Source organism: Elgaria multicarinata, chromosome 2, assembly GCF_023053635.1.
Source record: "Elgaria multicarinata webbii isolate HBS135686 ecotype San Diego chromosome 2, rElgMul1.1.pri, whole genome shotgun sequence".
Taxonomy (NCBI): domain Eukaryota; kingdom Metazoa; phylum Chordata; class Lepidosauria; order Squamata; family Anguidae; genus Elgaria; species Elgaria multicarinata.
In genome coordinates, this window is record NC_086172.1 from 67,649,988 (window position 1) to 67,675,002 (window position 25,015).

At 39.6% G+C, this 25,015-nt stretch overlaps 1 protein-coding gene across 1 annotated transcript in view; it reads left to right on the plus strand.

Moving 5' to 3' along the window:
* The window catches only part of ADCY5 (adenylate cyclase 5), a 240,623-nt gene that overhangs the window by 121,454 nt on the left and 94,154 nt on the right, over window positions 1-25,015 (plus strand). The window contains exons 2-3 of the mRNA XM_063116673.1: window positions 15,803-15,952; window positions 18,187-18,308. Coding sequence (XP_062972743.1) covers window positions 15,803-15,952; window positions 18,187-18,308 — 272 coding nt within the window. The remainder of the gene's footprint in view (window positions 1-15,802; window positions 15,953-18,186; window positions 18,309-25,015) is intronic.

The following is a 25,015-nucleotide window of genomic DNA, read 5'->3' on the forward strand; positions in this document are numbered from 1 at the left end:
GGCTTCCCTGGTATTATTCTGAATTAATCTGAAAACAAAATCTCTGGCCCTTATTTCAGTAAAGTATAGTTATGTCATTGTTTAATTAGCTTTGTTATGCATACCTACTCATTATCACTGTTGGAAGTTGAACCAGGTTCAGGGTTTTTGGAGAGCACCAGCTGTCGAAACACAGTTGTAAGCCTGCAGAACCAGCTAATGTCAAAAGTGTTTGAACTACAGCACTATTTATTGGCATGTTTTATCCATGTGTTAATATGCCTTGATTTGGCAAATGGCCTGAATATGTACTGTGTCCACTCAACCATGCAAAACTGCATAATGTTTGGAAATAATATCCTTTCTCTTAATTCCAAGCATTCCACTTGCTTCTAGAGTCTTATCTGTTGATTTTTTTTGTAAAAAAAAACACCCACACCACTAATGAGCTCTGGGTTCTTTCTTTGCTCCCTCTCTTAACTCTCCTCACCTCAAGTCAATTAGTTCTCATAAGAACACTGCCTTACAAAAATAGTAGTTTCCCATAAGAATAGTTAGGGAATATAATACATTTGCTGTAGGAGTTTTGTAGCAGCATTTCTCAGTAGTCAAGTCTTAAGGTTACAAAGAAACAAATTCATGGCCTTTTCTACACCTAAGGATTATCCCAGGCAAATGGAGGGGTCGTGCCTGCCTGCTCCCAGGATCCCCTGTGTGTCATTTGGATGCACAGGGACAATCCCAGGATATAGGAATGGTGTAGACATGCCCAATGTTTCTAAACCTGAATCTGGGGGCGGGGGGGAATATTCTGTGGATTGATCTGTTATCAATGATGGGTGTACTTGTTCTTATCATGTAGGATTCTGTTCAAATAAGGAGAGTTGCAGATGAATGTCATCAACATTTTAGCCTTTTGCAGGCAACCAGAATTTTAGTATAGTAAACACATGAGGAAGGGGAATATGCTAGTCCTGCCCTCTCAGTTGTCATTAACGTCAACCTCTACACAGAAAGGGTGACTTTCTGAAGGGGTCTTTCGTGGAGGATCTTCGTATGTTTTCAAATGCCTGATTTTCCTGTGGAGGATCTCCACAGATACAGGAGTCTCTCGCCTTCAGAAAGTCACCTTCATGTTTGGAGAGTCACAGAAACTGAGTCAAAGGGACAGGGGCTGGCACACTTGCCCTCTATGCGTGTTTACTATACTCTTTTTTTAACACTTACATAAGGCTTTTGATAGGAATTCATTCCAGATTCCCAAATATCACTCCACATATAATAATAATAATAATAATAATAATAATAATAATAATAATAATAATAATAATAGTCATGGGCTGAGCCCATGGTTCCTTTAAGAGAACATCTTTTGCTTCATCCCAGGAGAGGGAGAGGGGTTCTTTGTGTCTGAAAAGGGAGTAGCAAAGGAAATGCCAAGGCCGCGCTGGACGAGAAGTGCCTGGCATCTGATAACACCTCCCCGGGCTAGTACCAGGGGGAGAGTAACAAGTTGCAGCTGTGCAATGTCTGGGAACATTCCCCCCTCCCTTTGGGAGAAGTGTGGGTTTCTATTGGTCAGGGTGGGTCTGGTGACAAGGGGGTCCCAGAAAGGGATAAAAAGCCTAGGCACCTAAGGGTCCGGCCTCTTTCCTGTGGGTGTTAGGAGGCCAGCGTGTGTGTGGTGAGTCAGAGCATCCAGGCCGGACCGGCTGGATGGCGGAGGCCCCACGCGGCCGCTGAGGGAAGGAGTTTAGCTCAAGTGGTGTAAAGCCAAGTCGGGGTGAGCAACAAGAGGTTGAGTCGCAGAGTTAAGTGTTTGTTTTGTTTTAGAATAGGTTTGGGTACAATTTGGGCAAGGGAAATTGCCGGAGTTACGGCTGGTGGGGGTGGTTAAGTGGGGAGTGAGTGCAAATTCTGTTAGGCTTGAGCATGTGAAAGGGAAGGGTGAGGTATTAGTCCCTGCTGTCCTATGTGTGTCATTCCTTTGTCCGTGTTCAATAATCTGGAATCTGTGTTCAATAATTGAGCGGTATATAAATGTAAATAAATAAATAAACAAACAAGAAAAAAGGAAGAACAGTTACTTTCTCCAAGTGGTATCCTTCCGCTGGCAGTACAACTATTTTGGATCCAACCAACTATCTTTGATAGAATAAATACAGTGTCATTTCATCAATTACTTTTAGAGCTTCTTAAAAGGGATTTTTGGAATTCATTTCATGCACGCAACACACACATGCACACATGAGAAGCAAATTATCTGACTATATTTTCTCTGAAGAGCTGAAATGCTTCCCATGGAACACAAGAATAGCACTAATTTGGTGTTAATTGGCTATGTTTATATACCTAGAGCATCTGTAGTATAACAATAAAAGTAGAGTTCTTCACTAAATTGCAGGATTGAAGGGGTCAAGGACTTGATGCTGTCATCCAGGTCGGTCTTGTCTAGGTAGGATTTCCCCCTTTTGCATACTTCCTGCTGGAGTTTACTCTATTTATGAATGTTGCAAATTAATTAAACTAGTATCCAAGGGAATTGTTAAGGGAATGTGTTTATAAAGTAAATGCTGTAAGGACTTTTATTCTATTTTGAGGGATTATCAATAAAGTATGTCACAGATCTCAAGAGGGTGATAGGTGTGTTCCTAACAGTTGCAGTGCAAATATCAGGTGAGGTAGGGTTCAATTGGTTAAGAGGTGTGGAGAAAAGGGTTAACCTGTCTTCCCCCAGTACCATGATCCAGGTAAGATTAAGGGCCTGCATGGCTGCTTTTAACAGAAGTTACAAGAGACTGAAGATAAAATTACAGATCTCCAATGTGTCATCTGGCCCAAAATCTATGCCAAAAATTATATGTCTCAGCTCATTTTATAAGATATTCCTAGTTCTCTTGTATTTTGAGTAATGTATCAGAGGGAATGCAAGGCCTTTTTTAATTTTATTGGTGATATATTAATCAGTTTGTGATAGGAAAATGTACTCTTAATTATATTCATTGAAAAAATGCATTGTTAGTCCACTAATTCTGTAAAACCGCTTCCAGGTGCTTGCAAGAGAGAACTAGATTATCATATACAGATATCTCTATGTTCTATTTATGTGCTTGTTTAAATTGTCAAAAGTCAATTCTGGTATTTTCCCAATGGGCATTTATCTGCCACCATGTGCACATTAATTTTAATGTGTAGGTAATTTGCCTTTGTGGCATTTTTTTTTAAAAAAATAAAGTAGCGTGGACCTGGTGAAATAGGTGTAAGCTACTTAAAATAAATGGAGAGTATCAGTAACTTCCCAGTTTATTTAATTTTCCTCAATGCGTTTCCCTTGGCTGCTTCTAAATAGAAAGAGCTGGGGAAGAGAGTGGAGGAGAGGTAGAGACTGGAGGGAGGAAGAAGAGTGGGCCAGGTGTCATAGCTCAGTGCTAGACAACATGCTTTGCATACAAAATTCCCAGATTCAGTCCCTGATGCCTCCAAGTAGGCCTAAGAAAGACTCCTGCCAGAGATGCTGGAAAGCCGCTGCCACTCCAAGAAGATGATACTGAGTCAGTGGTCTGATTCTCTATGAGGCAGCTCCACCTATTCACCTGCCCTCAGCATTGCGATCATAGAATAGTAGAGTTGAAAGGGGCCTATAAGGCCATCTAGTCGAACCCACTTCCATCATGATGAAAGAGTGGGGCATACCTTCTCTTAGGAATGAAATGAGTCTTTCTGCCTGTCAAAACAGCTACCCTGAACCTGCCCAGGCTCACAACCAGCCACTAGGATTTTCCTTCTTAAAAGAGTAAGGGGGCAATCCTATGCATGTTTAGACAGAAAAAAAGCCTTACAACTGCCAGCATATCCCAGCATGCGATGCTCCATGGATTTCTGTCTCCAGGCATTGAGATAGGATGCATCATCTATTTGCTGCAACAGTTTTGATGTACTTTTTCACTGCAAAGAAAACTGCAGTGGGAGTACATTTTCCTATCACAACCAGATTGATACATCACCAAGAAAATTACAACAGGTCTCGTATTGACCCCAATACATTACTCAACATGCAAGAACACTAAGAACATCTTATAAAATGAGTTGAGACTTTTAGCATAGATCAAGTGTACAAATGGGTGTTCAGGAAATGGATTTAAGAAAAGATAAAACAGAGAGCCTGCCAATGGTAAACCAGTGAAGGAAACAGATTGTTGTTTGTTACATTAGCAAGTGCAGGTATTTTGAATATTTTAGCTCTTCATTTGAAGGCCCTGACTTACGCATTGAAGATTTCATAAGGAGATTGATACAGAGACCCTCTAACACATTTATAGAATTCTAACTATTTTTGGAAGTATGGTTGAAAATGTAGTGAGAAGATTACTGATAAGGAAAAAGTGTATAAATTGCTATAAAGTCTTTTTCCATTTCTAGGGATCCAGAACTTACCCCAAATCATAATGAATCTTTTCTTTGGGGGGGGGGGGCAAATTCACAAAATGTAATGCCCTGATTCATACACTGATTTGATAAAATGGGGCAAGGTGTGACATGAGACTGGTTGCCGAAATGAAGGTGGAGGAGGGCTGTTTGCCTTGTCTTCTGCTAATGAAGAGCCTTCAAGCTGCAACACACTGTCCTTCTCATAGTCATTTCTCTGTTGCATTAGGCAATGATGTATCTGGTTATGTTTCAGTGTTATAGAGTGGCTTGTGTAAACTCTCATTTGGTTTGAAGTGAGCACAAGTCTTCATCTACCAAACTGTATGAACTCCATCCAGTAAGGCATCAAGGCATTTTTTCCAACCACAACTTCTTTCCATGGACCAGCTGACATATTTAAACAATTTGTAGTCAAGTGCTGAAAGATTCCAGAGCTTGTATGGGCATATACATCGTAGGTGGCAGAACAAGTTTGTAATAAAGTGCTGGGAGTTCCTAGGATTGTGGATTCATTCAGTGGCACTACCACTTCTTGGGCTGCTTTGCATTCCACTCTTTCTTAGATGCAAAAGGCACCACACATTCAGTAACCCTAACCCTAACTATTTAAATGAAGACAGTTCCACTTTGATGCACAAGTCATTTTTAAGCAACTTTTCAAGGATAGGGGGGAAAAACCCTTTATCTTTGTTATAAGACATTCTGAGCTACTTCAATATATTGCAATTCTCATATGTTATTGTTACATAGGCAGACTCATGTAAATGTTTGGTTTTGAGTTGTAAGGTTTTATCCAGGTAAGATCAAGTTAATGGAAAGTTGGTGTGTGAGTGATAGGTGGGAAGAGTGTGTGAGCAAGGGAAATGCTAGGGGTTTAAAAGGAGAGTGCTAGCTGTTTTATGGTCCAATAAGTTTAGGGTTTCAGCTAATGGAGCGATGAGTTTATGAGGGGTAGGTAAGTAGATTATAACATGATTAAATAATAATCTCTATAAACCTTCTTGTATATAACATTTTATTTGTTTTATCATTTATATAATTCTGTGTGTCAGTTTGATTTGTTAATGCTACCAAATTAAAAAGAAGACTTTCCTGTTACTATACCTTATATAAATTGAAGGAAGCCCTAAACCTATTGGACAATTGAGTGTCTCCTTGACATGAGGTAAAAGGGCTGAAATTTTGGGGATTCACAGTGGTCAACTGACCAAAGCGGAGGCAGACGTCCTGCGTTCCTTTTTCCAGTTTCCTGCATGTGGACAACTGAAGAGAGAATAACCTGGAGACAGGAATGTCGCATTGTGTTCTACATGTCTTTAGATAACGCATACCATTGCTGTTAAGGCCAAGTTGCGTTTGATGATATGTGTCATGTTGTAGTTGCAAAGCAGTTCCCCAAAGCAGCCGCTGGGGCCTGCAGCATAGGGCAAAATCATAGCCTCAGGGGGGCAGTGTTCAGGGCAGAAGCCTTTGTGGCAGCAAGCCCACATTACAAGGTGGTCCTGAATTTCAGTGGACTTCTGAGCTCTACTTGTAGCAGGCTGTAGGAGAGAAATGCTTGAGTTCACCATTACAAGCCCCTGTAGTGGGAAGTGCCCTTTTTATTTTTGTATTTATTGCATTTCTATACCACCCAATAGCCAAAGCTCTCTGGCTGGTTCACAAAAATTAAAACCATCAAATACAATTCACAGTATAAAACAAACCACAATATAAAAAGCACAACCAGGATAAAATCGAGCAGCAATGCAGAGATTTATACAGATTTAAACTACAGATTTAAAACAGCAAAGTTAAAAGACTTTAACAGTCTTTTAACAACTTTAACAGTTGATAAACTGTTAAAATACTGGGAAAATAAAAAGGTCTTGACCTGGCATCAAAAAGTGCATAACATAGATACCAGGTGAACCTCTCTAGGGAGCTCATTCCACAGCTGGGGTGCTGCAGCAGAGAAGGCCCTCCTCGTGGTACCCACCTGCCTCACTTCCTTTATTTGTATTCAAGGATGAAATATGCACGAACCCATAACAGTTCAGTAGCAAATACATTTATATGGATAGATGGAGCTTCCTCCTGAAGAATACAGACTTCAGCATACTATTCCCTTTTTGACTTGTGATCTATTAACTCCTATCGTGTATGTCCCATTCTGTGGTTACCTGAAGCTCAGAGGGAATGCCAGTAGCATCTGATGGCAGTCAGATCAAGGCAGGTAAAGTCCCATCCAGTAAGTAAAGTCAGGACAAAGTAGACAGGTCAATGTATGACAGCCAAAGTTAGTGAGAAGAAAATAGTACCTTGGATAGCTCCAAGGGGATCCTGCTGGCTGGAACTATCCTACCAGAACAATAGAAAAATGTTGTGACAGCAGGAAGCTGAATCCAACTGAAGCCTTAATGTAAGCTGACAAAACCAATATTGTGGTCAGCAACACCCCTCCTGGGGGAGCTGACTAGACAGAGCTCTCACCTGATTTTGTAGCCTAAGACTTCTTCAAGGCTACAGAGATGGAAGTTCTGTCTGGGACTCATCTTTTGAGTCAGAGGACAATAGCAGGACCATGTTGTGTGTAGAGATGTAAAAATTCTGCAAAATTTGAAGCCATGGGGACATCCATTTCACACACATAAACACACACACTTAGCGGGGGGGGGGAACAGAAATTTGGGGGGGGATTGAAGACAAGAAATGTCTATGATCCCATCAGCCTCAGACAGCATAGCCAATGCTCAAGAACACTGGCTGTTTTAATCAAAAACTTATGGAGAGGACCAGGTTGGTGAAAAATGCTTTAGGATAATAAACTATATTATGTTCGAATTTGGAGAGCCATTGATGGTACTTTGCTTGGTAGATGAATGGTAGTTACATCTTGTACAGGGAGGAGCCATAGTTCAGGGGTGGAGCATACACTTTTCATGCAGAAGGTTTCAAGTTCAATCTCTATACTTTGCCTCAAATCCTGGAAAGCTACTGCCAGTCAGAGTAGATTACACTGGGCTAGATACCTGAGTTTGCTTGTTTTTCTCTCCATCCATGCTTCTTTTTCATTTATATCTATTTGAATGTGGACTAGGAATGTCTTATTGTTTTTTAATTTCTGTGCAGTGCCTAGAAAATTATAATTTAATTTAAATAATATAATAATAATAATGGTTGACTAAGCCTAATGCTACTTCATGTGTTTTGTCATTATGAACAACACCATGAGAATGTGATTCATCAGTCCAAATGTTCAATAATGAGGAATGATCTCTAGGTTTGAACCAATCTAAACTAGTTAGTCACATTTATGTTCCATTGAAATAAAAGTTAGTCACGACTAATTTATGTCCTATTGTTTTCAGTGGCAATTAAGTGCAACTATCTTAGGGTGGATCCAACCCTTTCTCTGTTATTTTCCCTATTATATATCTATTTCTGTGTTGCAAATGTAAAATGCTTTTTAAAATGACAGAGCAATTTGTAGGAAGCTGAATAGGAAATGCGTTATCTACTCAGTGATTTTCTATAATTGTAACTATATTGAAATTTTTCCAGCCTTAGAAAACACCCTAATTCTTGCTGTTTATTAATTAGAGAAGCTGATTATAACTGAGGAGTTTTGAGCTTCTCTATAGTGCATGAGTCAGTGAAAGTATCACTCAGAAGTATACAGCTGTTCCCTCATGCTGAAAAAGAGAGCATGCGGAGTTCATAATTGCAGCAGGCAGCCAACTAATGAAAATCCTCAAGGACATGAGATTTGTACAAATCACTAACTATTGCAAAGCAATTTGTATGAATCTTTGTTGGCAATGTCATCTGAGATGATTATTTTGAATAGACTCTGCACATTCGGCTCTCTGGAAGTAAAGTGCTTTGAGGCATATTCATAATTAGTTGCTTTGTATCATGACTATGTAATGACTTCCACAACATCAACAAATGCTATAGAGGACTGACAAATTCTAAGTGTGCATGCATTTCCGTGGTACAACTTTGTAGATTTGTTTCATTCGCTTTTCACATCAGACTCTGCTGGGTGTACAGAATATAGCCGCAGTCACTAGGTGATAATCTCCAAAGACTTGCATTGGACTCTGTGTTATTTACTTGGTGTTTTATGTCTTTTGCAGGACTTTCCATAGTCTCTCTGTATGGTCTAGCGAGGGTCAAATGATGGCCAGGCTTCCCAGTTTGATATGAATGTAGGCTTTATATATCTGTAGAGATCAATTTCATTATGGTAGAAGATATGGGGAGGAGAAATGTCTGGTTTTATAGGACATCAGCAAGATTATAGATCCTGGGAGGGTTCAGCCAAGTGCAGGCATGTTAGAATGCCCCACTAGTGAATAGGTTGGAAAACAACTGTACAGGAAGCTGTTATCAGGCAGTGATATGGAAAGCAGAAATAGTCAGTGAGGGAAATGAATTAAAAGCACAAAAGGTGAACGATGGGAAACCCTAGAGCTCTTTCAAAGATTTCAGCTACCATGCTGTATGTCTCCATAACAATGTTATCCTATGCACTGATAAGAAAACAGTTTCCTCTTGGAGCCGGGCTAATCTTGGATAGTGGGCAACATTGTACAAAATGGAGTAGAACAACAATAAAAAAATGAGCTGGATTGCCAAAATCCCCAAGAATTTAAAATTAACTTCATCTGGAAATTTTCCTCGCTTTCAAAAGTTATAGTCATTTAAAAGTACATACCTTTTTAACTGAATAAATCTGTATTGGTCTATTTCAGTTTTCAATCCATGCCATAACTAAATTATTTGTCTGATTTTCAGGTCTATGTTTTGCATGTCGCCTTGATTCATGGGTTGCATTTTCTTGAAGACTTGAGAATTTAAAGTGTATGTGTGTGTTGGGGGAGAAATTGCACTCCTATATATAGCAGGGACCTGGAATTTATATAGCAGGGACGTGGAATAATGTCACATATGATGGACTCACAGGGTCTGTGTGTGTGTGTGTGTGTGTATGAGCGTGTATGCTCAACTGCTGACCGCTGTGCCTTAACTGGAGTAAGCAATATGGACTTCTGACTACCCATAGTACTTTAGGTCTCCTTTTTTAAATACCTCTTGTGAACTCGCTCTAGAATTCTAGAAGATCTAGCTTAAAAAGATAAAAATATTTTTAGATGATTTTTCTTTAGAAGTTCAAAGTTGATAGTCTTCAGCTCTCAATGCTGCAGAGGTGTTATTATAAAATGAAGACATTCCATCCAGGAGGCTCAGAAATCTGAAAGCAGTTTTTAAAATTCCTACATTAGTACATTTCTGGAAACCGTGGTACCTCAGCATGCAGAGGGAGGATTCCAAACAACTTTTCTCATGGAACCTCTATCCATATGTGGAGATAGCCATCCGTAGCTTCTGGAAATGTGGTTTAACTTTCTAATGTGGAAGAAGCTGGAGATGTCCTCCAAGCAATGGCTTTCCCATGGTAACTTTGTCACATGTGCTTCTCTGGATATCTGAGCAGCTGGTAAGGGACTTTAGCTCACAGGCAGGGGCTGCAGATGGTCATCTTCTTACATCCTCCAGGCATAATACATTCAGCTTTTGAACAACTACTGATTGTCTGAATGCACCCTTAGAATGTGCATTACCAAGTCCTGCCATCTGCCTGCTGAGAGAGAGTTTTGTCATGCTTCCCAGCATGGCTGTATTTGTTTCCTGAAACGCAGTGCAAACCAGGGACTGCACAGTAAAGGAAACCCTTGCCTGCCATGCTGAAACTTGAAATATTGATCTGATGTAAACACACTGCTCTCCACTTGCTCTAGCTCCAATTCCTCCAGTTTAGGAACCTGTATGTCACAGGTAAAGATTTAGCAGAGGTTATGTTGACAGCATCACTTTTAAGTATATTTTCTGCCTACAGTTGCCTGTTGAATGTCATCTGGTGTTTGAATAATCATATACAAATGTAATAGAGTGGAGCAGCATATTGACACAAGCTGGTATTTTGCTCTGTTTGTAGTGGCTGTAGCAGGCTTTTCCTTGAATTATTACAATATAGGGTTACTTTGCAATCCTTTCAGGCGTTCAGTTGGCAGGATAATGCTGAAGTGAAGAAAATATTTTGAAGTGAAGAAAATCAGCTTTTCTCCAAAAATTTATCTATCCACCACCAAAACAATACTCTTAAGTTCACTACAAACGTCAGCCAAAGAACAAATGTAGCAGTGTAGTTAAGAGCAACAGGTTAGGACCAGGGACAGAGCCAGATACATGAAAAAATCATGTCAGTTCATTTTTAACCAGAATTTACTGAGTTTGCACCTGCCAGAACTGAACATGGACCCAAATGCAATCTTTGTTCAAAGTCTGTCTGCTTCTGAGCTTGCAATGCAATTCATGGGTCCATTGTTCAAAATATGTGTACATTTGTAAAATGTGCATTTAAAAGTGTCTTTTTGAAAAATGCACACAAATCAATGGGATAAAAATGCACATATATCAAAACTGTGCACAATTGATGCATTTTTCAGTGGTGGGCCCCCAATTATTTTATTTATTTATTTATTTATTTATTTATTACATTTCTATACCACCCAATAGCCAGAGCTCTCTAGGCGGTTCACAAAAATTATGGAATGATCTCCCCGATGAGGCTCACCTGGCGCCAACATTGTTATCTTTTCAGCGCCAGATCAAGTCTTTTCTCTTCTCCCAGGCATTTAACAGCATTTAACAACATATGCTAAGTTTGGTTGTTGTTAATGGACCCCAGAACTGTTGTTGATTAAATGGATACTGTTGTTTTATACTGTTGTTTTTATATTTTTGATGGTTTAACGTTTGTATACTTTTTAATGTTCACTGTTTTTAACTTTTGTAAACCGCCCAGAGAGCTTCGGTTATGGGGCGGTATATAAATTTAATAAATAAATGAATATAGAAAAATGCACACAATTTATTTATTAATTTTTGTGAGAAAACAGTGTCTGCTTGACACTGTGGAGGACTAGCGGAGACATAAATAATTTTCTTTGTTACTGATATTGATGGTTTCCTTTGTTGTTGTTTTAAATTGTTTTCCCCCCTGCTCATAAACTGACAAAACTAAAGAGGTTCCTTACTGTTCAGGAGCTTGTAGCTCCATTTGTTACCAAAAAAAAGTAAAAAAGTAAATTTAATTTGTAATAATTGTTTGAATACACTGTACTTTTAATATACCAAATGTAATAATTTTATGCCAAACTAACTTGGCCAAAATTACATTTTATGTTCCTAAAGTGACTTTCAATCTGTAAAAAGTACTAATATTGCATTATTTCAATTTTTCCAAAAAATTCATTTTTTTCCAAAAAAAAACCCAGAAAAAAACACGTTTTTTTCCCCATGGCTTCAAAGTTTCCAGAAACTCTACATCTCCAGTTTTGTCACAGAATTGAGATCTGTGCTCTACACAAAAAAACTTTTCCTCTCCAGCTTTTCTGCTATATAGCCTCTAGGTGGCACGGTGTGTAGTGGAATAATGCAATTGCACATGTAGAAAAATGTGTTCTCTATTGCTTACAGAAGTAATACTCCATTTTCCTCATTCTAAAAAAACCCAAGGAAGTGTTCTTTAAAAACAGAAGTAAAATTGGAGAGTCATGACATTGTCTAAAGAATTTGTAAATAACCATGAATAAGGAATGATGAGCAAACGATAAATGCCTCATGTAGATAACCTCTTTATCCACAGTTTCAGTAATGATGCCCTAGGCTCTAGGGAATTGTTCCAAAGGTATCTTGGGGAAAGTGTGTTTTGAGGAGAGATTGGAAGAAAATTGGGAAGGTGTTTTCATTGAGTTATTCTGGCAGACAGGCATAAATGGGCAGCAAGGGAGAAAGGATGGGATCATACCAGGGAGTGGGAGACCTTCAGATGGCTGAGGGTGGTAGAGCTAGATGAGTGAAAATTACAGGTAGAGATGTCCTGGGGGGATCACATTCTGTAATAACTAGTGCAAATTCCATGTTGCCATGGAGGCTAGTAGTCTGAGAATGATTGGATAAAAATATGTTTCCCTGTTTCCCTTGCAACCGGAACAACTTTACACTTTTAAAATAAATGTAGTACAAATAAACTGGCAAAGATAAAAATAAAAAAGATGTTATTTTCTTGAAGTTTGAGGTGCAAGATTTTTCCCTGATGTAAGATTTATCTCTCTTCTCCTTCTGTTGTCCTTTCAGCTCTTTCTTCTCAGCTTCTCTTCCTCCTCTAACTATCTCCAGCTGACTTTTCTTCAACTCCTTTCCCAAAATTCTGTGCCTGTCCTTTCATTGGCCCAGCACTCTTAAGAGCTCACAGAACTAAGGATTCTTACATGTGCATACACACAGTGTGTCACATGTTATTACATGCACAGTGTGGGGCGGTATATATTAACTCCCCTTTTGTCTCTCCCTTCTCCCTTCCTGAGCTACCCAAAACTCAAGCTTCGAACTTTTTTAAAGTTTTGAAATTTTCTGCACATCTACACTGCTCAAGCTTTAGTTTAAAATAAAAATGAGCAAAATTGGTTTGGTGGATCTCAAGTAATAAGCCTTACACTACCGTATTCTTATATAATATTTATATAGTACAGTACAGTCACCACGTGAATAACATGTGAATCCAACGTTGGTCATTTGGGGATAAAAGTGCTTGTATTGTTTAGAATCTTCTGGCACCATCCTTTTTAATTCCATCTTTCTTAGTTCCTGTATTACCTTCTTAAGCAATCTGGAGCAAGATGTTCAGCTGAAGGTATGCTAGCTGTGAGTCAGAAATTCATTTAGTTCCCTATGGAAGCTCAGCTTCTGTTTCATAATTTAATTTCATCCCTTTATGATGATGAACACTTGTTTGCTCTTGGTGGGGATCAGGGAGAAATGTCATTTATAAGACCTCAGCTCTTGTCTCATTTTAGTCAAATGTTGCATGATGCTGCTTCCAGAATGCCTACTTCATAGTGATGTTGGATGCTTTTGTCACCTTGACTGTCCTAAGATTTATGACAGAGTGCTTTGTATAATTGCTGCTCTTACTGGCATGTAAAAGTCACTGGGGACATGGACAATAGTTTTTCAATGATGCTATAAGCCTTGAGGAATTCATTATAATTAAGTGCTAGCTTGCCAACATTTTCACACATTATGGAATTGGTCCCTGATTGTTTCAACATGTGGACTCTAGGGAATAATTTCATAGTATTTAAAAGCTGTCAATAAAGGAGGGCATAGTACTGGATTAAATTTGGAGTAAATAGATGTCATAATGCAATAAATTACCATAGTTAAAGTTGTTGTTGTTTTAAAGGGGCATCCAGAGAAGGTGTTGTCTCCCCATCCTGCATCTGCTATTCATAATCAGAAAATGGGGGGGGGGGTGCAGTTCAATCGGCATCACATTCCATAATCTTCTACTGTTCTCTGCTTGCTGGTTTTTATTCATCCTAGAAAGCATATTCCTCATTAAAAAGGTACAAAAAGCTTTTACATCATTTGGTTTGATATTTTTGTAAAATACAGATTAAATACGGCCATTCTGGATGGTCAACTGTTTTTATAGTGTTTTAATGATATTAGTTAGCCACCTTGAGGACCAAATTTGTGGAAAGGTTGATATAAACTCCTAAATGTGTGCGCCCGGATATAATGTTTTGCTGCGATTCAACAACTGAATTGCAGCACGAAAGCTTTTTATTTCATTTGTTTTGAAATGAGAATTAGGACCTTTTCCTTCAACAAAGTTGGTGCGCTACCTTGAAATATGAGGCAGGAGAGCAAGAACAACTAACCTATTTTCAACTTTCATGCCATATATGCAGATATTTGAAAGTGCTATTAATTATAGTCCTCCATCATATTTTTGTATACAATTCTGAGCTTGTCACAGGTCATCATGTTGAAATGTTTATGCAGTCTTTGACACAATAGTTGAAGGCATCTGATTCTTAGCAGGCCAAGATTAAAGTGTTCTCATAAAGTGCCAATACAGTAATGGCTTTCTGAGAAATACAATTATAAGTATTTGCCAAAGGGCAACTCAGTATATCGAATGTAGTTCTAAGGTTCTACTAAGGAACAATGAAGTCAAACGCTCTTTAAACAAAGGCACTTGCCTTCAGGATGCTAAACTATGTTAAGTGATCTTCAGAGCGTATCCAAGTGGGCTAAGTGTAGCTTTATATTGTACTGGAAGACTTCAAATACAAGGTCTTCATTTCTGACTAAACAATAACATATCATAATAGAGGATTTTCCAGGTTCTGTGTGAGTGAGATATAATGGTATCTAGGAGGCCCCACAATTCACTGGATGACCAGGAAATAAGACAAACAGTCCCACTCCCCTCAGAGGACTGTAGAGTAGCAATTGCCATTTAGGACAGTTTCTTTGGGTATAAGAAGCATGGAGAATTGAAGAAAGAGGCCTTCCATGCTCTTGCATCTTTAAAAGAAGGGAAGATTGGTGTTTTTTTCTAAACCTACCAGCCCTTGTAAATGACTCAAACCTACCTAAACAGCTTTAAGAGAGGAAGGTTCTGTGTTTCCTCGGGGATAATTTCTCACAAAGCTGTTTGAGGAACATCTGCAGGGATCATAGTTGCCTGCTGATCAGAAATGACCTGTTGCTGTAACCCACCATTCCAGTTTTTGTAGGTGCCGGTTTTATTTATTTATTTTTCTGATTCTTATTCAGCTATAGATTAACTATTATGCAACCCAAGATGGGCAATCTCTGGCCCTCCAAATGTTTTGGGCTGCAACTTTTATCAGTCCTTGCCAACAGCCATTGTTGAGGGATCATGGGACATGTAGGCCAAAACATCTGGTGGGTCACCAGTTGCCCACCCCCAGGGTAAGCTATTAAATATGGTATCAGGTAAATACTAGGGACTGCTGTAGTGCTGTAGTGCTGTAGTGTAATTTTATATAAATGACTCTCAGTAGACTATGCTTTTCCAGCTCCCTGACAGACCTCTACAAAGCTTCCCAGAACTCAAGTGGTGGGACAGGGGAGTATGGTCATGCTTCAAGGTGTGGAGAAATTTCATATCTAGTAACCACAACTGTGAAAATGTCTATAAAGACTGTTATACCAAGAGACAAAGTTGGTGGGGAGCAGGAACATGTGTGATTGGGTGCCTGTGTTACCTTGTATAATCATGACAAAAGGTTAAATGTGTAGCACATTATTGCCATCCTCGTTGTCATTGACTGTCATAAGATAATCTGCTTGGAGCAGAGCACAATGGTAATCATATATATTAAAGATTGTATCAGTCCATGCCATAGTCAGGACAGAGAATTGTGAGAATAGGGGATCCCTGGCCTTTGGCCTGGTGCTATCCTTATTCTGGTTTCTAGAATGTAATAACTTCTGTCTTTCTCTCCTTCCCCCATCCCCACTGCAGCTGGTGTCCAACATCCTCATCTTCATCTGCACAAACATTGTAGGAGTGTGCACACACTATCCAGCTGAGGTGTCCCAAAGACAGGCATTTCAGGAGACCAGGGAATGCATTCAAGCTCGTCTACATTCTCAGAGAGAAAACCAGCAGCAGGTAATAATAATAATAATAATAATAATAATAATAATAATAATAATAATAATAATAATAATACCACTGGCCATGGAAGTCAAAGAACTATGACAACAGGAAAAGGCCACAATTATTCCATTAGTCACATCATTCACCAGCATTACATCAAAAAACTATATAGGAAACCTTCAGAAACTGGGCCTACCAAAATATATATCCACACCAACATTCAGAAAGCAGTCATAATTAAAACATGCTCAATTGTCAGAAAATTCCTGAATGTGTAAAGGACAGCATGACTTGGTAAAGCCCGTCATGTTTGTCTAGCAAAACTTCCACAAGTGATAAAAAGATATAATAATAATACTAATTATAACAATGATAATGGATGAGATTGTCATTCATTTTTGCTTGACAAATTTATGAACCAATTGTCCTGAGTTTCAGTGTACCAAGTTTCTTTATTTAATTGTTTGTTGTGAAATTGCAACAAAACAAAATCGTAAAGAAAAAAATGTAGCTACATAGATTTGACTATTGAGTATTTGTATTGAATCTGATACATTCAAATCTATTCAGTGTGGCAAGATGGGGCTTTCAAATGAAAGAGTACAGGATATTCCAGTAATTCTGACCAGTGGAGTAATTTGATAGAGATCTATCCTTTACTGCCCTTTGTGGTGAGTCACTCAAGGCTAAAGATACAAAACCATTCCCAGGCCTATGATGATGTCGTTATCGGCTCAAGGCTGATGGTTGCCCAGATAGTGCCGAAGCCTGACCTGGAAGCTTAAATATCTCTACCAGGTTAAGAGAAATCAGTAGACTGCCTGGGTAAGTGATTACTGTTCCATCTGGGAAGCCCTGAGAAGCTTTTGATTTGCAGCCCTGAGTGGCTTCCCTAAGGGAGGTTCCTAGCTCTAGCCCCACTGGCTCAGCCCAGAGTATAAGACGTAGACCTGTGCATTGCTCCATTGGCTTTAATCAACAAGATCCTCCTGTGAGTTTAGCTCATGGTGCAGAGCTCCTGGGCTATTTAGTGGATTTGGAAGCCTCTTTAAGGATGTATGTAATGGCTTTCTCCCCCTATGTTGAAAGAAATTAATTCAGACATATATCTGACACACGCAACTGGCAAAGCTCCTTGGAATAAGCCTGCCAGTTGACCGTGCCAGGCAGCATCGGACTGCAATCACAGTGCATGTTCTAGCTATCATACATCCAGCTGCCTGCCAGCCTATGGGGTAAGGAGAGAACTGACTTTGGAACCCACTCTTGGAGACCTGTCTGTACGCATCATCTTTGCTGAAGCTGGAACATCAGTGGCCCATATATCTTGCCTTTTGAAGCCTTCCTGTCTCGAATATGCATAATAAAGATTATAGTACTCTTTAATGTCCTGAGCAAAATGAATTATTATGCCAGCTTTATATTCATGTTGTCTCCATGTTGGTCTGAGCTCAGGCAAAGGCTATTGGTAAGGGCATAATGTGCAAGCCATACATGCATCTACACACAGTTTTAAACAACTGTGTGCTTCTGGCCAAGTAGCCTTCCCAGATGCCGTGCGCTAGAGTGGGGGGAGTAGGTTCTTTTCGTGTTTCTGTTATAATGTGAAAAGAAGGAAGGTGCATTTGTTTCCAGCAGTGAGACGCTACATAAACATCTCACAATGGGGCTGTGGAGTCCTGTTCACATTTTGCGCAAGAAATACAAAAAAATAACACCCTACAGGTCATCTGCTATCGCCTCTTGGTCACAATGCCCAACGATACCCCTAGTCTTCACTATATGTGTATATGGCATCATGCATCTTAGGAGCTGGGTTTGCATTTACATAGCAAATAGGTGAAGCCAGATGCCATCAATGATACCCAGGCCTAGAGTCTGGTGACTGTTTGTGAAGTCATGAAGTGGCAAGGAACAATGCAGAGTCAGCATGCATTTGGTGTTTCATCTACCTCTGTCAGAACAGTGGCCTTTGGAAGTCACCATCATTTGGAGAGGTTAACTGCTAAAGATGACAGTTAAAATGGAGCTGGAGAGAAGCTTGATTCATTATGATATAATTTGATGTTGCTGAATAGGATCCTAGATATTTGATATGGGTTGGCTTTATGGGCAATGTTCTTGTTGCTGCCCATCCTCCACAGAAACGATGGCTTCATTTTGCTGACATGAAATGCAAAGAGATGTGTGTTTGTGTTTTGAAATAGAGCAGCTGCTTTAATTGGTTCATCTGTCTTATATCACAGGAGCGCCTCCTGCTCTCCGTACTTCCCCGTCATGTTGCCATGGAGATGAAAGCTGACATTAATGCCAAAAAAGAAGATATGATGTTTCATAAAATTTACATCCAGAAGCATGACAATGTCAGGTAAGGCCAAAGGGACACAGATGGAATGGACCTACAGCACAATACATAGAGCAGTTTTAAAAAAGAAATGAAACCAGGGCAAACCAAATGTATGTCCCATACTGCTTTTGAGTTGCCCTACATTTTTTTATAACTCAAAATGGGAGGTAAGCACAAGTGCTCTAGGGATTCTTTCTTTTTTTTAAGGGAAAAGGGGGTGGTTAGGGAACCAGACCAGCACCAGACCAGCACCAATTCTGGCCTTGATGTGACTTTGAGAATCATTGCTCCTGTAATTTTGCTGGACTCTGCTGCCTTTCAGCAAGGGCTGGGATTGTGGGATGGGGAGAGAGAGAGAGAGAGAGAGAGATACTAACATCTGGTGGTGTCGGGGATAGCGTAAAGGCTGCGCATAAGGGAACATGTGCCCCTCCAAATGTTGTTAGGCTGCAACTTCTATCAGCTCTCACTTTTGGCTTTGCTGGCTGGGGCTGCTGGGTAGTTGCAATCTAACAACATCTGCAGTGCCATACAGTCTCTACGATTGAGATATGGAATAAAGAGTTCATGTTTTATTTAACCAGGTTGGAGTTTCGTTTGTACCCTGTTATATATCCAGTAAAGTACAGAAATACTTTGAGGTTCTTATCTGAAATGTATGGTGCACAGAAAAGTGCCTCAATGCAAGAGGTAGAAAGGAGATAACGTGCCTCTATGTCTCCAGTCTTTTACAATCCTTTGGAGTACCTGTATGATATATTATCTGAATAATATTCTGTTTAGGGTTTTCTTGCCTAGCACTGGTTGCACACATTATCAATCTACATAAACCACTAAAAGCAGTGTGTTCTCCTTTAAACCAGCTTGGTTCCCAATGAGGCAATTGAAAGCAGTGCACAAATTCACAAACTGTTTAAGCCGAAGTGCTTGGATTGACTGATTTACTCTCATCAAATTAATTGAAAATTAATCTGTTGAAATCAAAGTAGTACAACATAACTGATCTATGCATTGCATCCTGTGCTTTTTCATTAGAAGTAACCTATCTTAATTGGTCTTGTTGACTGTTGACTTACATCTATTTGGCACTTTTATGTGGAATTTGAAATGAGGCTTCCAAGATCAGAGTCCCTAGATAGCAGCCTCGCTGAATCTAATCCCCATTTATGGATGTCATATAAACAAACAACTAGTTTTAAAAGGAGGCCAATTTGCTGAGATGAAGGGAGACCAATTAAAGATGAGAACATGGTCACAATGTACATAGGACATTAGAAAGAAGATAGCTGAGAAAGGAAACATTAATATGTCTGTCTTAATATAAACAGATGCAATCATTTGTTATATTTAGATAATTGCGCCAACAACAACATTATAGGTATTACAGAATCCTTGTGTCTGAATTACTCTGTGACTACTCCAAGGGGTGGAAAAAAACAGGTAAATGTAGATGTTCACATGGACCTGAGTCTGCATATGCAAATTTGTAAGTTGTCATTTGCCTGGTCACCTCTGGTGACTAAAATCTCTCCAGAGGACCTTTTCTTCTGCCGCCCCCAGACTGTGGAATGGCTTTCTGGAGGAGATTCGTCAGTTTATTAATCTCTCAGAGTTTAAGACAGCCATAAAGACTAGTCTCTTCTGGCAGGTGTACCCAGATGAATTTTAAATTAAAGAATTTTAAGATGTTGTGATTGTTATTTTAATATTGTATTAGTTTTATATGTTCTTTTAACTAGTTCTATGTATTAAATTGTATTTAATGTTGTTCCCCGCCTCAATCCATAGGGAGAGGCGGGTTGTTGTTGTTGTTGTTGTTGTTGTTGTTGTTGTTGTTGTTATTATTATTATTATTATTATTATTATTATTATTATTAGACAATCAGGCAGTACATTTTAAATTATGGAAGTTTCTTCCCCTTGCCTTTTCAGGCCATTAGTGTGCCACAAATAACTAACACACGCTACCAAAACATTTTGTGTGTCGGTAACTTCTACAGTCTTAATTGCAAGGATATGAGTGCACATGAGACTCCAAATAAACCTAATTTGCCCAGTAGAGACAAAATGTTAGTGTGTAAGCACTAGCCTTTACCTGTCCTGGTAATTTCCACTCTAATGCTGCAAAATGCATGATGTCATGCAAATTGGACATATCTCTAGGTTTACTGTAGAGGTGCAGGATGTAGCGTCTGACATGGATTGCAATTAATAATCCTAGCAATGTCTGTGGTTTTCTATTCGTTTTTCATAGAAGCGATTGTTTTAGCCTTGTATACTGAGAGAAACTTTAAAATGTTTGAACAGTAACTATGGTAGTTCAGAAACTATATACTTGGCTTTAGCAAATATTCAGAGGTCAAGGCTGTATGGTCCCAATTTCAATACCCTTCACCTCTTTCCTTCTCTCCTGTTTGCCTTGCCAAAGCAGTATAATTTTGTTTGAAATTCAGAATCTTAGCAGCAGAATAAGTGATAGAAGCTAAGTAACTGGGCTATGTGTAGTTATCACAGAGTTACCCACAGTGAGTGATCCTGGTCCACAATGCCTACAGCTACTGACTGCCTGGAGATCAGAAACTAAGCTGTGGTCCTTCATAATTCTACTCCACGTATTTGGTGGAGAGTTGCAGCAAGGCAGTAATACGCAACTTAGTGCCCTCCAGATGTTTTGGACTACAAGTCCCACCAGCATCGCCAATGGTTAGGGATTATGGAAGTCGTAATCCAAAACATCTGGAGGGTACCTGTGCCTATTGAAAGGGTTTTTCAAACAGAACAGGCCACATAGCAACAAGTCACTGATTAAAGATCTGCGAATCAGCAAAACTCAAGCTCAATAAAGTTCTCCAAATTCCATTTTAAAGCATTTTAAAGTATCAGATTGCTTTTTTCTTTTCACATGAAAATCCATTGTATTTCCGTGCATATATTTCCAAATGTACACATGAATTGTGCGCATCTTTGAAATGTATGCACACTTCTCCCATTGATTAAAGCATATCTGTGTGCATTTTTCAAAAGTACACATTCCTTCATGCACATTTTGATGCCAAACACTTTTTGGGGGGAATCACATTGCAAGCTCGGAAATGTATGGACTTCGACCGTAGATTGCATCTGAGTCCCTGTTCAGTCCAGAAGGTGCAAACTGGGTAAATCGTGATCGAAATCAAACTGAAATGAATTTCTCATGCATCCCTACCCATAATGAGAAGTTCAATCAGTGCTCTGGCCCTCACGTGCCTGAAGCCATATTGGTAATACATGCTGGAAACAGGAATGATAAGGAGAGGGGAAGAAAAGCAACTGATCAGGCAGTAACAATAAACACTCAGCATTCACTTTCCCCCTGCCTCCACCACAGAACAAAAGCTCCCTCAGTTTGCTTCATGGTAAAGCTCGCCTTAAGGCAGGCCTATTCAACTGATGGCCACCAAGCTAGGTGCAGCCCATTTGCCCTGTGTAGTGGCCATCTGGGGGCTGAACAAACCTGTCTTGGCTGCCTGCCCAGGACTGCGAAAACAGCAGAGATGTTGATCCCCAGGCAGCTCACAGTGCATGCCTGCTGAGTTGCCTTTGGCTTGCTGGGCCTGGCCTAAAGGTGTGCCCCAGGAAGATCATGCTTAAAAGATAAGCTGAGAAACTGTGTTTATAGTTTTACATCTTAATGTTCAATTTACTACAATTTAGGTATAAGGGCTCTGATTAGGAATGGGGGAGAAATTAATTTGGTTTTCATTTTAATATGGACTGACTTGAGTTGCACTTCCCGAACTAAAACACAAAATGAAACGCAATTATTCTTTGCCTTCTGCTCTTTTTCAAAATTTGACTCCAGTTACAAAACTTCATAGGAAAATATATACAAATGCTTGTGCAGATTTAAAAACATTCACAAACTGATTAGAAATGGGATGGGATGTACTTGTGCCTGGAAACAGGGCCGGGCAAAGCTGGTAGTAGGCCCAGGCCAGATAGGAAATGTAGGCCCCATTTCAAACTGCTCATTAAGTATTTTTTAATCAGTTCTAAACACATATGAACTAGAACGATTTATAAAAAAGGTAATGGCAAGCACTTTTATTCAAGATGTATATAATACATCACTTCTTCACATTCAGAAATGCTTTATGTGCTTTTCTTTGGGCAAATTCATCATAAACAACAGAAAAATAAAGCTACTTTGCTCATGGGGACTCAGAGTAGGCCCCCTCAAAATCATAGGCCCATGCCAACTGGCCCCACTGGGGGCCCCTCTGCCCAGCCCTGCCTGGAAAAATATAACGGTATAGGAAGTGAAACAGACAGATTCATTCCCCTGTAGCTCGAAGAGACACATATAATTCCCCTGCAAACATAGTCTTCGCCATTCATTTCAATTCAATTCTTTGCATACGCAGAGTTGTCTTTTCCATTTAAGTAAAAGGGGAAGTCCACATGGGCACAGCAACACACACATGGAACTCACCAGCTGCACCCTTTGCTTGAGTAGCCAGACTTAATCATGATCAAACCTGCCTTGATCACTTCCAGGTTAGATTACTGTACTCTCTGAGCCTGACCAAAGCCAACAATATTGTTTATAGGAAAACCTTCTCCAGGTTTTCCTGCCAATTAGGTGAAATTAGGTGAGTGTTCTCTTTTGGGCAGCAAAGCCTGTGAAAGAAAGCCCAGTTGACTCTACCCAGTTGGAGCCCCATTAGGGGATTGGCAATGGGGAAGTTCCTGAAGTGTAACCAGACAAATCTGAGGGTAGTGACCAGGGAGAGGGCTTTCTTGGCCATGGTGCCATGTATATGAAATTCTCTTCCGCAGGGTAGTCCCCCTGAGTACCAATTTAAATGCATGTATGTATTATTAAATTTATATTTCACCTTTTTTCCTCTTACAAGTAATCCAAGGCAATTTACATTATCCTCTTCCTCTCCATTTTATCCTCGCAGCAGCCTCATGAGGTAGGTTAGGCTGAGAGTTAGTGACTGACCCAAAGTCACCCAGTGAGTTTCCATGGCTGAGTGGGGACTTGAACCCAGATCTCCCAAGTCCCACTCCAGCACTGTAACCATTACATCACATTGGCTCTCAAATTGGATTTGTTGTTTGTTTTTAATGTTCTGTTTGCCACCTTGGGATCTTGTGGACAAAAGGAGAGTTATAAATTTATAAATAAATAAGTGTCATTTCGATATTAAGCAAATACTTTCATATTTGTCTAGGCATTCCAGCTAGTGGTATAAGCTGGTTTTCACTACAGTTATAGTCACAATTTATATCCCTGCAGCTTCTGCAACCACTGTGCTTTTTAACACGAAGTTGTGTATGTGTATGCTTTTTATCATTTTGATATGCATGTGTCCCTGAGAGTGGCCTAGAAATTTATGAAATAAATAATACATACTATATGAGGCTGCATTTGAAGACAGTTTAGTTGATCCAGAATGCTCTTGTTGATATGCCAGTTGAAACTGGCAAACAGGAAAATATAACTCTGCTGTTATATCACCTGCTAGGGTGGGAATCATTTTGTTTCACTTCAGGGATTTACCATATTTCTTCGATTCTAAGACACCATTGATTGTAAGACGCACTCTAATTTCAGAACCACCAACAGAAAAAAACCTTTGTTTCTAAGAAATAATAAACGCACCCGTGATTCTAAGATGCACCCCATTTTTAAAGATGTTTATATGGGAAAAAAGTGTGTCTTAGAATCGAAGAAATACAGTAGTTGAATTTGGGTGGTTTATTGGCCAATCCCACAAAGCAAAATGAAAAAGGTGGGGTGAAATGATTTGGAAGGAGCCTAAGAATTCAGGGGTGACTTCTTAACATCCCCCCTCCTTTTCTTTCAAAACTTCCTTTTCTTTCATTTTAGTACAGGTGTTGTTGTTTTTTAATCAGAAACAGTGGAGCTCTGGCCACAGCCATCACTCTCCCTTTTCAGTGGTGACCTTTAAGGCCTTAAATGGTCTAGGAGTAGAGTACCTTAAGGATGTCATGCACCTATATGAAATGTCCTAAGGGCTGAGAACATCGACTGAGCCTCTTCTCTGTGTCTTTCTGCTATCAGAAGTCTGGCAGGTATGCGAGAGGGATAGAGCCTAGCCTGTTGTGATGCTAAGACAGTGGAACAGCCTACTTAAGAGGGGTTCAACTGGTTCCATCACTGCTCACCTTTTGGTGGGCGACTTAGATCTATCTTTTTCACAGCCAAAACACATTTCTTTAAATCCATACCTGGCAGTTACGGCTTTTTTCATTTTTATTCTAGAGTAGGTCCAGGGGCCTTATCTGGATCTTAAAAGCCCCCTTCCCCCCCCCCAGGGTCCTGATCTGGAACGGGGGCTCTGCACCTAACCTAGAGTATAATGGAAAAAAGAAAAGGAAAAAGGACATAGCTGTTAGATACAGATTTAATTTAATGTTTGTTTTTCCCCTCAGCAGGCATTTTAGGTGCTGTCTTTTAAAATAGGCCACTGAACTGTTGCCGTTTAAATACTGATTGAGATTTTAACTGAGCCTTTAATTCTTATTCCTTATTTATATTACGCCATCTATGTATATTCTACTTTTCAAAGTACAGGGCAGGATCTACACTACTGCTTTAAAATGGTTTATAACAGTAGTGACAACTGTTGGGGCCCAGGACTCATACAGTTTTCAAAACATTTTCAAAGTGTCATATCCTGCTTGGTGTAGATCTGGCACAGGTGTGATAGGTCCCT